This window comes from Serinus canaria, chromosome 13 (genome assembly GCF_022539315.1).
Source record: "Serinus canaria isolate serCan28SL12 chromosome 13, serCan2020, whole genome shotgun sequence".
NCBI classification, from domain to species: domain Eukaryota; kingdom Metazoa; phylum Chordata; class Aves; order Passeriformes; family Fringillidae; genus Serinus; species Serinus canaria.
The window spans coordinates 13,658,214-13,670,794 of NC_066327.1; the positions used below are offsets into that span (position 1 = coordinate 13,658,214).

At 53.3% G+C, this 12,581-nt stretch overlaps 1 protein-coding gene across 4 annotated transcripts in view; it reads left to right on the plus strand.

Annotated features, from left to right (window-relative positions):
* The first annotated feature begins 2,038 nt into the window (after positions 1 to 2,038).
* CYFIP2 (cytoplasmic FMR1 interacting protein 2) overlaps positions 2,039 to 12,581 on the plus strand; it is a 49,592-nt gene continuing 39,049 nt past the window's right edge. For 2 of the 4 annotated variants that reach the window (XM_030229097.2, XM_030229098.2), the window contains exons 1-5: positions 2,039 to 2,171; positions 8,278 to 8,424; positions 10,386 to 10,475; positions 10,555 to 10,632; positions 12,128 to 12,229. In XM_030229097.2, the coding sequence (XP_030084957.1) occupies positions 8,308 to 8,424; positions 10,386 to 10,475; positions 10,555 to 10,632; positions 12,128 to 12,229 (387 nt within the window). In that variant the 5' untranslated portion in view covers positions 2,039 to 2,171; positions 8,278 to 8,307. Of the gene's footprint in view, positions 2,172 to 7,429; positions 7,587 to 8,277; positions 8,425 to 10,385; positions 10,476 to 10,554; positions 10,633 to 12,127; positions 12,230 to 12,581 lie in introns of those variants that run through there. The other 2 variants (XM_018915524.3, XM_009091492.4) reach the window with 2 other exon arrangements.

Here is a 12,581-nt window from a genome sequence, read left to right on the forward strand (position 1 = left end):
ACAGCCAGGCTGGAGCCCCTGCTAGCAAAGGCAGTCAAGCAGGAACCTCATCTAGAAAGAGCAGCTGATGCTTCTCAGTGGGGTCCAGGGACTGCAGCGTGGCAGCATTAGCCATGAAAAGCTCTTTTCTGGGCATGGGTCAGTCCCCCTGGGGATGTGGGTGTTGTTCCAGTGCACAATTACCTTAAAATCAGGCCTGAAAAAAAAAATCTAGAATTACCTGAAGTATTTTCAATGAACATGTTTTTATGTGATGTTTGGTGTTGTCCCTCTCTGAATGTCTGTCAGCACAGCAGGATTCAGGTGAATGGCTCTGCTAAAGCTCACTTGGCAGCCACAACAAATCCAGGTGTGTTCCTGTGTTCAGCTCACCCCAGCACCGTGCTCTCTCTCCTCTCCACACACTGATGCACACACAGCTGCTGTAGCTGCATGGGGCTGCCCCTCACTGTCACTGACCCCAGCCTGCAGGGAGATCTGCGGGACAAATGCAGCAAAGCTCGTTCTATCCTTCTACCAGCTAAGACAACATGGAGCAGAAAAATAGCATCATCACATTCATGGAATTCCCATCACACTGAGCCTGGCTGATAACAAGACCAGATTAAACTGTACTTAAAGAAAGTCCACAGAAGTCTTTTCTGTCAGATTTCTTGAACTAACCTTCACCCACAGCCTCAGAGTGATATTTGCTGTTAAATCTTTTGTGTCTGCACTAACAACGCTCACTTACTGATTTTTTCTGACAAGTATTAAATAGTAAAAAGAGGAATGATGGCTACAATGTGTTCTAGTCAAGGGTGAGATAGAGTTGTAGATATCACAGAATCATAGAATAGTTTGGGTTGGAAGCGACCTTTAAAGGTCACCTAGTTCAAAGCCCAAAGAAGAAATGCTATTCAGAGAAAGGTTCTGTGCCCAGAGATTTATTGATACATTTTTTTCAGGTGTGGTCCTGTCCTTTAAAACAAAGTTAGTTCCTAAGACTGTTCTGCTGCTTCTCTAGTTTGCAGACCCCAGTGCCTTCAGCCCGTGGCACCCATTCAAATTACAGCAGCAGATGTGCAGTGCAAACCTGGTGTCCAGGCTTCCCCACATACCCACAGGAAGCAAGCCCAGCCCCACACTTTCACGGACAACAGCAGCAGCCTCAGGAATGGAGGGGTCTCTCAGATCCAGGAAAGGCCAGGTAGCAATCTGATTCTGGCATAGGCTCATGCTCAGGAAAGGGACACTGCTAGGGCCACCACAGAAATACACCCAGACCTGCATCTAGACTTTCATCAATCCTTGGGTATCCACCAGTGTCTTTCAACAAGCAAGACAGCTCCATACAGGGTTTATGTCAGTCACCGTGAGGGAGTGTCCCTCTGAAAGCTGTGAGTTTGGATTTCAGACTACGTCTGAGGAGTTGTATTAGAGCTTTAAACAGGAGTAAAAGCAGGACTGGAAACTTGTCCCTGAAAAAAAGCCAGATGCCAGAAATGCCACAAGGAAGACCTTTCAGATGCGGTGCTGACTCAGTAGAGGATTGGAGCTCTGAGCGAAGGCGCTGCCTTCAGGTTTTGATCCCCAACATGCTCAGTCATCCGAAGCTCTGTATGTTTTCTAGATGTGTATGTATTCTGCCACCAGGGCGTTTAAGATGGTAGGTGACGCCTATCAATGGTCCTCCGAGGGGCAGAGGGGCTGAACACCCGCGACCCAGCGAGCCCAGCAGCAGCAGCGAGATGGAGAATCCCAGCCCGGTCCCGCTCTTTCAGGGACCCAAACCCTCTGTGCCACCATCAAGCTCCCGAGGGGCTGCTGCAGCCGCCCCCCGCTCTCTCCCCTCCGTGCCCGGGGGTGCTGCCGGCCTTCCCCTCCCCGCCGGGAGCCGCCGGCGCCGCGCTGCCGCCAGCCCGGAGCTCCGCGCCGCGGGGGGAACGCGGTCCCCGGCCCGAGCGGGGGCAGAGCCGCGGCCCCGCCGCGCATCCCCCGCGCCGCTGGGGGAGGAGCCGCCCGCTCCGCTCCAGCCCCTTCCCGCGGCGGGGCCGGGGCTCCCCCCGCCGCCGCGCCGCGCGGAGGGGCCGGCGGAGCGAGAGCCGCGGAAGTGCACTTGCTGCAGCCATTTCCTGCTCTTTGTGCGGGCGGCGCGCAGCATCCCCCGCGGAGCATCCCGCGGAGCGCAGGTGAGCGGCCGGGGGTGGGCGCGGGGCTGCGCGGGGGCTGCGCGGCTCCGTCCCCTCCTTCCCTCCCTCCCTTCCTCCCTCCACGGGGCTGTGCCCGCCGCCGAGCCCCATCTGCGGGAAGCCCCGGGCGGGCGGAGCGGGGCAGGTGCGGGCGCGGCGGGCGGGCCGGGATGTGCGGGATGTACGGGCCGGGATGTGCGGGATGTACGGGATGTATCCCACAATGCCCCGAGCTACCTGCGGCGCTCAGCCTGCCCGCAGCCGCCGCACGGCGCCGGGGAAAAAATAGCGCAAATCCCCCTTGTCCTCCCCCCGCTCCGCATCCCCAGCACGGGGGAAGGGGCCGAGCCCCGGGCCCGCGGGCGCTGCAGGCCCCGCCGCGGCAGCGCAAGCCCGAGCCGGGGTGGCGGCGGTGCTGGAGAACGGGGCGCGGAGAGGATGCTGATGATGGAAGGGCGGCCCCGGCCGGCTCCCGGAGCGCCCGTGGCGTGGAAATATGGTGTTCCAGGGGGATGAGGGGGATAGAGGCAGCGCCGGCGTCAGAGGCAGCGCTGGGGATACAGGGCTGGAGCGGCGGTCGCAGGTTCGGGCTGTGCCGCGGTCGCGGGCGGCGGAACCGCTCCCGCCCCGCCGGTGCCGGTGCCGGTGCCGGTGCGTGGGGCCGGCAGCGCTCCTCCTTTGTGCTCAACTTTGCCCCCGATGCCGCTGGAAATGCCCCGCGCCAGCCGCATCCCAGCGGGCCCAGGGGGAGGGAGCGAGGGGATGGATTCCGCAGGAAATTTCCGTGGGCTGGAAGGACCGGGAAAGAACGAGGAGGAGAAGAAGCAGCAGCAGCACACAGTGAACGCTCCCTGCTGTTGGGGAAGGGGGCAGGGTGCAGGGTTTGTGTGCTGTCAGGGGACGCTGCCAGCAGCAGAGCGTGGCCCCCTTTGCCATCTGCCGCTTCCCAGGGGGGGTTCCTGCCTTGGGGCCTTGGATCACAAAGGTCTCAAAGAATTAGGCTGAGTCGCTGAAGCCCCTGCACCCTCCTGCCCTGAGATACCGAGAGAAAAATCACCCTCGTGTTTTGCCTGATGATGGTAGTCTGGGGCTGGTCACAGAGATGGGGCACTAGCCCAGTGTTCTGGTGTCACAGCCATTTAATTCCTATGCTATTTCCCTGCATAGGAAAATTCTTTTTTCCTTTTCTCTGTACAGTTGATTGTTATTAATGAAGCCTAAGTAATAGGGGAAAATCTTCCATTTTCTGGTCAGGGTCTCTGGAGTAAAGCAAAATATGCTCAATTCATTTTCACTGAATTAAGTTTTGTTAACAAACAGTGATCATCTCTTCATGAGAAATGGGAAGATTGATTTTGGAAGATCAATAATTGGTCAACTATTAACAATGCTGGCCTGTGTGATTTGGTTTCCCAAGAAGTGCTTTAACTGTCAGCAGTGGGTTGTTTATAAACTTGCTCTAAATTTCTCAATTCTATTGGAAGTGTAGTTTCATATACCTGTCTCCTTCCTTGACCCGCTTTCTTTGGCACCAGAAAAAAAATACTGTTTAGCTATTCTAAAAGAAATAAATTCCAGGATAATTGTGTTGCTGAGAGACAAGGATGGTGCAAATGCTTGGAACTCAGCCCTAATGGGATGGAAGAAAACGTAGAGTGGAGATTGAAAAAAACACCTTCAGGAGTCATGTAGTTTGGCTTCCTTTTTCTTGATGTGAAGGTAATTTTATGGTTATTAACATCTGTGTCTGTGTGGAGCAGAGGCCCAGCTCTGCCAGCCTCACTCTGCAAAGAACCTCCTGACTGTGGTGGTGGTTGCAATGTAATGTGTCCTGTGCATTTTAGGCAGGAGTCAAACTAAAGTTTTACACTCTGAAGTTATTTTTGACTAAATATATGTTGGTGGCCAGGATCCTTTATCCTCCTGTTGCTGTCAGGCACTGGGTACCAGAAACTTGGCTTTTGTGAAACTGACACATGGTTCTGCTGGGTAAGGAGAGGGCCTGCCCACTGCTTTGGTGCTGTATTTGGAGAAAGAGGGAAGCATTTTTACAGAGGTAAAACTAAATTCAGTGATTTTCCCAGATTACCCAGGGGCTGAGAATCAGAGTTGGAGAAGATTCTCAGATCCTCAGAGGGTGACCATGTTTGTCCTCCTTCTTTACATTGCTACCTCCTCAGCAGAAGTGTTTTTGCTGCTCAGCTCACCCCAGGCTCACAGGGCTTGGACTCTGTCTGAGCAATTCCCATTTTTTCTTGCCTCCTTTCCTGCTCTTGGTGCCTACTACAGCACCAATGTGAGTGTCTGCTGTAGGAGTAGGCAGGCTGAAAATCCTGAACATCCCATGCCACTTCCCCAGAGCCCTGAGCTGTGCAGCTTGGGGGCTGAGCACATGTGCATGCAACACATTCATTATGGCCCTACTTTTAAAAGTCTTTATTTCCCCAAGTTGCTTGAACAGTAAAGTCATCTTTGTGCTTCTCCCTGCAAAGAGGGTGATACTGCACCACTGCTTCTGGGCAAGAAGTTTGGTGGGGAAGGCAGGACAGGCCCTGGAAGCTCAGACATCTGGGCTGTCCATCCTCTCTGCTCAGAGCCTTCCTGTGCTGTCTGTGGAATCTGGTCCCCAGGCTCTGCCACAACAGCCCCTGTGTCAGCAGCTCCTCCTTGCCATCCCTGCCTGGCTGGCTCCCTGCAGCTCCCCCAGGTCCTCATTTGGCTTTGGAAGGTGTGTGGGGTGGCCAGAGGGTTTGCAGCTGAGCTGTGGGAAGTGGATGGGAAGTTTCTGCAGTAAATGAGCAGAAAGAGTGGGCAGCACTGCACCCATTAGCACCACTGCTCATGAGCAGGAGGGATAAACAGCCCAGTGCAGCATCCCTGCCTCAGGTTTCACTGGGGTGGGGTTGGTTTCTGCCAGGCTCACCTTCAGTTTTGTCAAAACACGTAGGACCAGAAGAACTTTGGTTTCTCTGACCAGAGCTGGGATCTGGAGGTGGCTCCTGGCAGCCTGGGAGGCCAGAGAGGCAGGATGTGTTCAGGAAAGCCTCACCCCACTGTGCCTGGGCTAGGACAGAGAAAAGCCCTGTTCCTGGGCCCCTGCTGTGCTGCTCCCTGCTCGGGTGGAGCCCAGCCCCGTGGCCACCTGTGCCCAAGCACTGTCACCAGGCCACCACCACGGGCTGTGTCCTCTTCCCAGCACGGCCACCCCAAAGCCCAGGTGGTGGATGGCAGTTAAGGGTTTCTGATGAGTGTCCCCAGGGATCCCTGACCTCCCTGAGCTGGAGCCACTGCCAGATGACCTCCCAGCTGCCCCCCTTGTCTCTGGACAGAGGGATGGAGCTGGATTTACAGGACAGCCCCAGCAAGTCTGGGTTAGAATCTTCTTTGCTGGAGGGAGAGGGAGGGCAGCACAGGTCTGGGGGAGTGGGGCTTCACTGCCATCCTCCCTGGGTGATCTGGGGTGATGACCCAGGTCTGCTGGCCCTGGACCAGTGGCCCTTCTGTCACACACTCTCACTGTGAGGCTGCTGTCTGTGGCAGTGTGCTAGGGATAGCAGGCCCAGGGGAAGTCCTGGCTGACCACGCTGTTCCCTGTAGCTGCTCTTGGATTCCTGATTGGTCTTAAGAAAGGGTGGATTGGAGGCTGGAAGTCCCCATTAAAATTCATGTGTTAAACCCTCAGAGTCTGTAGTTTCTCCAGCTGCATCTGGATCCTTGTACTCTCAGCCATGGCAAAGCATGGGGTGGGTTGGTGGCTGATTGCACTTCTCACTTGATGCATTCTTTTCTGTTCATGTATTTCTGCACCCTTCCTCTCTTCCTGTTTGAGTGCAACATCTTTAGGGTAGGGACTGCCTTAGCCTCCCAGGTGTGGGCACTGCCTGGCACAGAAGAACCCTGATGCTGGATTTGGTTCTCTTTCTCCTGGGGTGGCCCAAGCAGCAGCAATAATTTTGTCCCTTGAGTTGCTGAGCTCTTTGGGTGTCCCAGTGTTTTTGTAGGAGTGCCTTTGATTACAGCAAACAGACAAACACCTTGCACAAATGGTCCTAGAACTGGACTTAGAGAAAAATGGGGAATGAGCCCAAATAAACAAAGCCCTCAAAGCTATGAAATGGAAAGTTTTGCCTTCTGAAGCGTGAAGTGTGTAATGAACCATGAGTGAGTAGCCAGGAGTGTTGTTCTGGGATGCCAGTGGTGATCCTGAGGTGCTGGAGGGTGGTGGGGGAGCGTGGTGGGCAGTTCTGTGTCCATCTGGGGCAGTTCTGTGTCCATCTCCGGGCAGAGCAGCCCAGGGAGCCGCAGGCAGTCAGGGAGGAAGCTGCAGAAATGTAATGTCTGGCTCTGACAGTTGCTACAATTTGTAACAGGAAACCATTTTACCAGACAGGGGTGAAGAAGGAAACAGAAATTTGAGTGTGGAGGGGAAAAGCTGCTTCAGATTTTGGGTATTTTCCAGGCACTCATTTAATGCTGCTTCAGCTGCAGGTACAACCAAACCTGTTTCTCAGCTGCCTGGTGCCTTGGGGAGGCATTTGTGGAGCAGGAATGAGTTTTGCCAGGCTCATAGGTATTCCTGCAGCCCACGATGGTGAGGCACAGCTGCAGACTCCTTCCCTCATGACCCACCATGAAGCCACCCCAGTAGTGCACCCTGTGCCTCCCCCTTAGCTGTGGCCCTTGCTGGGTACCTGTCCATGGATGTCCCAAAGCTTACCCTTCATGCTCCCAGTGATGGAAATAGAAAGCAAACTTATTTTCTTGGAAGCAGTGGGAGATGCTGTTGTGACCAAAGGAGCTGCTGTGGTTCTGCTGCTGCTGTATTTGGTGTTTGTGCAGACACTGCCAGAGCCTTGTGTCCTGCCTGCTACCGTGTCTGGCAAAAAAAAAAGTTGCAAAAGCTTAGAGAAAAGCCAAAGAGATGATTAAAGGATTTGAAAACATGCTCTGTAATGAGGCAGGCAAAGAGCTTAGCTGGCTTGCAGGGTGTTGTATTGAAATGTGTGAGTATCTCGATGGGAACTTTGATTTAGGGAGCTCTACTGTCCTGCAGATCAGAGCAGTGAAACTCAAAGGCTCACATTTCAAACTAGACAGGCTCTGAGTGAGGCAAGAAGCACCGAAGGGGGTGTGATTTTCTGATGGAATCAGGTGTCAATATTTAAAGAATTCTCTCTCTCCAAATGTCTAAGTACAGCAGGGTATTTTTCTGGGAGACACAGGCTCTAGGTCAGCCACAGCTATTGCACAGGATTAGGCATTAACTGGGGAAGCCCTGTGGCTCTGATTACACAAGGGCTCAGCCTGGGTGACAGCACCATCCCCCCGTGCCTGAGCATTCACAGCCAAGGTGAGTGCAGGGGAGGCAGGGACACACAGGTTTGTTCTGTGGTTCCCACTGGATGCCTGCCTGGGGTAAGCACCAGGAAACTTTCAGAAATGTTTCCTTTTGATTTTATTTTGTGTATTTATTTTCATTTTTGCAACTGGAGCTCTTGGCAGCTCCAGGACAGGCTGGGACTGGGCAGGGGATGCCACGTCAGTCAGTGGTAAAAGAAGGGAAATTGAACAGCAGCTTCTTTTTTTACTGCTTGCAGTGCCACAGCTTTGCCTGCACAGCACTAAAGCCTTTCCAGTTCACCTCTGGGATTTAATGCAGTTGGTTGTTTACAGTTTCCAGGGCTGTTCATGTGTGTGTGAGGAAAGCATGTGAGTGTCAGCATCTGTCATACTTCTCTAATCAAGCTGCTTCAGGAGATATTCTTGATAGCACCGCTTTGCATTTCGGGGCACACACTTTCACCCCAGGCTGCTGAAGCTGCACTGCAGCACCCAGCTGTGCTGGCTGAGACAGTTTTGCATAGAGTTAAGAGAGAAGTGCCTGGGTGGGTGTTGTGTTTCTCTTATTCTGCATTCCTGCTCTGCTGTTGAATCGCAGGAGAGAGATGACATAGAGATGTGGTATAATGCACAAGAGAAAGGAAAACATAAACTGGGATTTTGTCCCCTGCAATGCCAGCCAGTTGTGCCCTGCTTTTGTCCTTTCCCACTCAGTGTCCTGCCTGCTGGCTGGTTTTCTTGTCTCTCACCCTCTCTTTTGCTTTAGATTTAGCAGGGCAGCTGAACACCCGCAGCCATGACGACTCACGTCACGCTCGAGGATGCCTTGTCCAACGTGGACCTGCTGGAGGAGCTGCCCCTGCCAGACCAGCAGCCATGCATCGAGCCTCCTCCCTCCTCCATCATGTACCAGGTACCCCAGCTCCCCGAGGCACAGGGGAGGGAGGGCTGTTCCAGGGTTCATGCAAAGCACAGTGGGCCACACAGTGCTGTGAGAACCAGCTGGAAACATCCGGGGTTCAGCGTGTGGAGGGAAGGTTCAGAACAGATCCAGCCACAAATCTGTTCCCAAGGACTTTAAAAGGAAGGCACCAGAGTTTGGTGAAAGGGACTTTTAAGGCCAAGTGAAAATGAGGACCAGAGTGCATGAATGGGCGGGAAGCAAGAGATAAGATTTGTGATAACGGCAGAAAGTTCTCAGCAGTGTTTATTTGTGCACATATTTCTGTGCTTCCTTTCCATGGTCGTGCGTGCATCGAACTGAGCGGGGCAGGCTCAAAGTCCTGCCTGCCTTGGGCTGGCCTGTGCCTCTAGCACAGCTGGAGCTGCTGGCATGCAAGGGAGGGCAGCTGCTAGAACCACTTCTCTGCCCTGAACAACTCACATTTAGCTGCAGCTGCACTCCCCAAGCAAAGCTTGGCAGGGGCCCAGGGCACGGCTCCCACAGTGGGATGCCTCTGCTGCTTGGCCACCACACCCTGCCCTATAGCACACACCCAGGGTTAAATATAATAGGGGGTTCCTTTCTCCATCCTGCCACTCCTGAGTTGCTGGCTCACCCTGGCAGTGTATAAATACACCAGCACTGGGATGGTTGTGCCTTGGATGCAGGTTTGTGGAATTACAGCAGCTCAGACCCCGGGCTCATTGCACAGCTTTGGTGTCTTTGTGGGTTAGCAGACCCAAAGGTCATTCTGGGCTGTTCAAATTTCAACTCTCCCTGAAAAATCTTGATGTAATTATTTGCTTATCTCTTCTTTCAATAAATTTTTAGCCTTTGCTGGCTTGTGTCAGGGTCCAGTCTTATGGCACAGCCTCCTTTCAGGGCCATGAGTTTGTGCACACAGCTGGGCCTAAAAACCTCCTTTAAGGTGGAGATGTTGGCCAAGCCTGCTTCCTCATCATACTGTTTGTGTGTAGCCCTTCCCCCTGCTAGCCAGAAATGCTCGTGCAATCTCAGCTTTTGTTGTCACATTGGTCACATGTGATGTCCTGCAGGCACTAAGAAGAGTAGCCCTATGGCCACAGGTCTGTGGTCCCAGCTTTGCTACTCAGGAAATCAGTAATTGAGGTGAGTGTGGTTGCTGAAGTGCTGCTGTCATCACAAGGAGCAGCTCTGGGTGCCTGGGGCCTCTGTGTGCCCTGCCCTGCAGCAGGTACCATCAGCCAGCCTTGGCAGAGGAAGTCACCAAGCACAGGGCATGTGAAGGGCACTCCAGAGAGCCAGGGGAGCTGATTTTCCATCCCCAACCTGCCTCTGCAGTTTCTTGCTCCCCTGTCCCAGCCCAAAACTGTGTCACAGCTTCCAGAACAAATGTTTGTCCCAACAACTGTTTGTGCTTGCAAGAGCAACAGTAGCACTGATAATAGCACCTGGATGAGGGCTGACTTTCATATTTATGTTTTCCAGGCAGCTCATTCCCTGCCCTTTCTCTGTGTTTATCCCTTGGCCTTCCTGCTGACAGGATGTGGTCTTCCCCTAGCAGCCAGGGCACAAACAGAAATTAATAAGGCTGCATCTGTCTGAGTTAGCAAGCTAAAATCCCTAGAATAATTGCTCTAGCTTTTCTCTCTGGTGTGGCTGCTGTAAAGTTGGGCTTAATTCTACAAGGATTGTAAATGTCAGTCTTGACTGCCATATTTCCACACATGTTCCCTGCAGGACAGCCATGTGTGATTCCAAAACATCTCAGGGTGTGTGTATGTATGAAACTGCTTCAGACCTAGAGGTGCAGCACCACAAATACTTCACAAGCTCCTCCCATGCCCCAGGAGCCCTACTAATTCTTTTTGCCAGCACATCCCATGTCAGGCTGTACCAGGTGAGCAAACACCCAGCTGTGTTTAATCCCCATCTCTCTGTTTTGCCCACAGGCTAATTTTGACACAAACTTTGAAGACAGGAACGCCTTTGTGACAGGCATTGCCAGGTACATCGAGCAGGCCACGGTGCACTCCAGCATGGTGAGTCCCCCAGCACTGTCCCCAGGCTGCTGAGCCCCCAGTGCCTGCCCTGTCCCACCAGCACCCCTCTGTCTTTCAGAATGAGATGCTGGAGGAAGGCCATGAGTACGCCGTGATGCTCTACACGTGGAGGAGCTGCTCACGAGCCATCCCTCAGGTAGTCAAGCCCTTCCCAGGCTGGGGTGCTCCCAGAGCACCTCTTTGGTTTTGTCTTGGGTGTGGGTTAGTTTGGAGTGGAGACAAGAACAGGAAAAGCAAAGCCAACTAAAGCAGAGGATGCTGAGACCCAGCCATGAGGAGATTCCTGCTGTTGATTGGGTACTTTATATTTGCAGCTGTGCTGCTGTTGCCTCCCCTGGCTACTCCTGCAGAAGGCTGTGGCTAAGCTGATGGCAAGACAGCAATACAAATCATCTGGTGTAGTGTCCTCCCTGTGACATTTGTGCCTCTCTGAGCAGCTTGTGGGTCCCTGCCCCTTCCCCCTGTGCTGCCCTCGGGCTGCTGTCAGTGCTGTGTGTGATGGAGAGCAGAGGATGCCACAGCAGAGGGTTCAGTTACACCTTGACCAGGTTTAATCTTGCAGTGACCCCTGTGCTTTGCCCTGGGGCACGTGGATGTGGCCAGGGGCCAATCTCCCTGCTGGGTCAGGTGCAGCTCCCTGCTGCATCAGAGACTTGGCTTCACAGGTGAAGAGCAGAGCCTGCAGCTGAGTGTGCACCACTCCTCCCACCCCCACTGCATCCTCATGGCCATTGATGCATGGTGGCTTCTCAGGGCTGTCCTGGGCAAGGCCAGGAGCTGGGCTTTGGTCATCCCTGTGGGTCCCTTGCAGCTCAGAATATTCTGTGATTCTGTGGTACTGCCTAACTGCAGTGTGGAACAGCAGGGCAGGGACATTGGGTTGCCCACTGCAGGGAGGGCAACGCTCTTTGGCACCTTTCCCCATGCCAGGCTGGATGATGTGTCCCCCCGTGCCCTGAGAATCAGCTACTGGGTTCCTGAACATGCACCAGAGCTGTCAGCCCCATCACAGCCTTCTGGGAGCAACAGCTGCAGACAAAACCAGAGCAGGGCAGCAGGATGCCCTGGGCAGCTGGTGTTTCCCTGTACGTTTGATAATGACTCCAAGTAACTGTTTTGGAAGTGAGATGGATGACAACTGAGTAAGTCCTTAAATTTAGCTTCCCAGGAGCCCAGTGACAGTGACTCAGTTCATTGCTGTCAGCCACAGACAAGCCCAGTGATTTTTAATGGATCCTCAACAGAACCAGAATAATCCCAGCGAGGCTCTGGCAGAGCTGTAACCTGGTGTCTTGTGTGTCTTGCAACACAAATCTCAGATAACTTCATGCTGCAATATTATACAGCAGGTCCAGACTTCATGCTTGTGTTCCATGCCAGACAAATGCATTAGGAGACTTTCATCCCCCAGAGTCAGGATTGTGCCTTTCTAGAATGCACGGAGAGAATTTCAGATCTGAAATATCCCCATTTGCTCTCACTGGTTCTATTGACAACCAGCTCCTTCCCAGGTGCCTCTGTTGTCTTTGGGTAGGGACAGGACTCCAGGGGAAGCAAAAAGATGGTGCCACAGTGACCCACAGCTGACTTAGAAGCTGATGCTGACACAGATGGTTTTTTTTGCAATGCAGGTGAAATGTAATGAACAGCCAAACCGAGTGGAGATTTATGAGAAAACAGTGGAAGTCCTGGAGCCAGAAGTCACCAAGCTTATGAAGTTCATGTATTTTCAGGTAAGTGGTCAAGGAGAGAGGTAAAAATAATCTATTTACTTTGGTGTTAACATCCCAAGCAGGGCTGTGCCATCCTTGCCTGCCAGCCCCCAGCAGGTCTCTCCCTTGCAGCCACCTAGCAGAAACCTGAGACCTGTGTGAAGGGAAATCTGTGTGTCCCTTGCTCAGCCCCAAAATCTTTTACACAACTTGGGAAAGAGCACACCTCAGCCCTTCAAGTTCATGGAGACCCAGAGTCCCCACCTTTTGGAGCTAAGGGTGTCACAGGCTCCTGTGTTTTGGGGATGTTGGCTGATGTGAAGAGCTGATTGTCCACTGCCATGTGACAGTCACAGCTGCTGTGGGCTCCCCA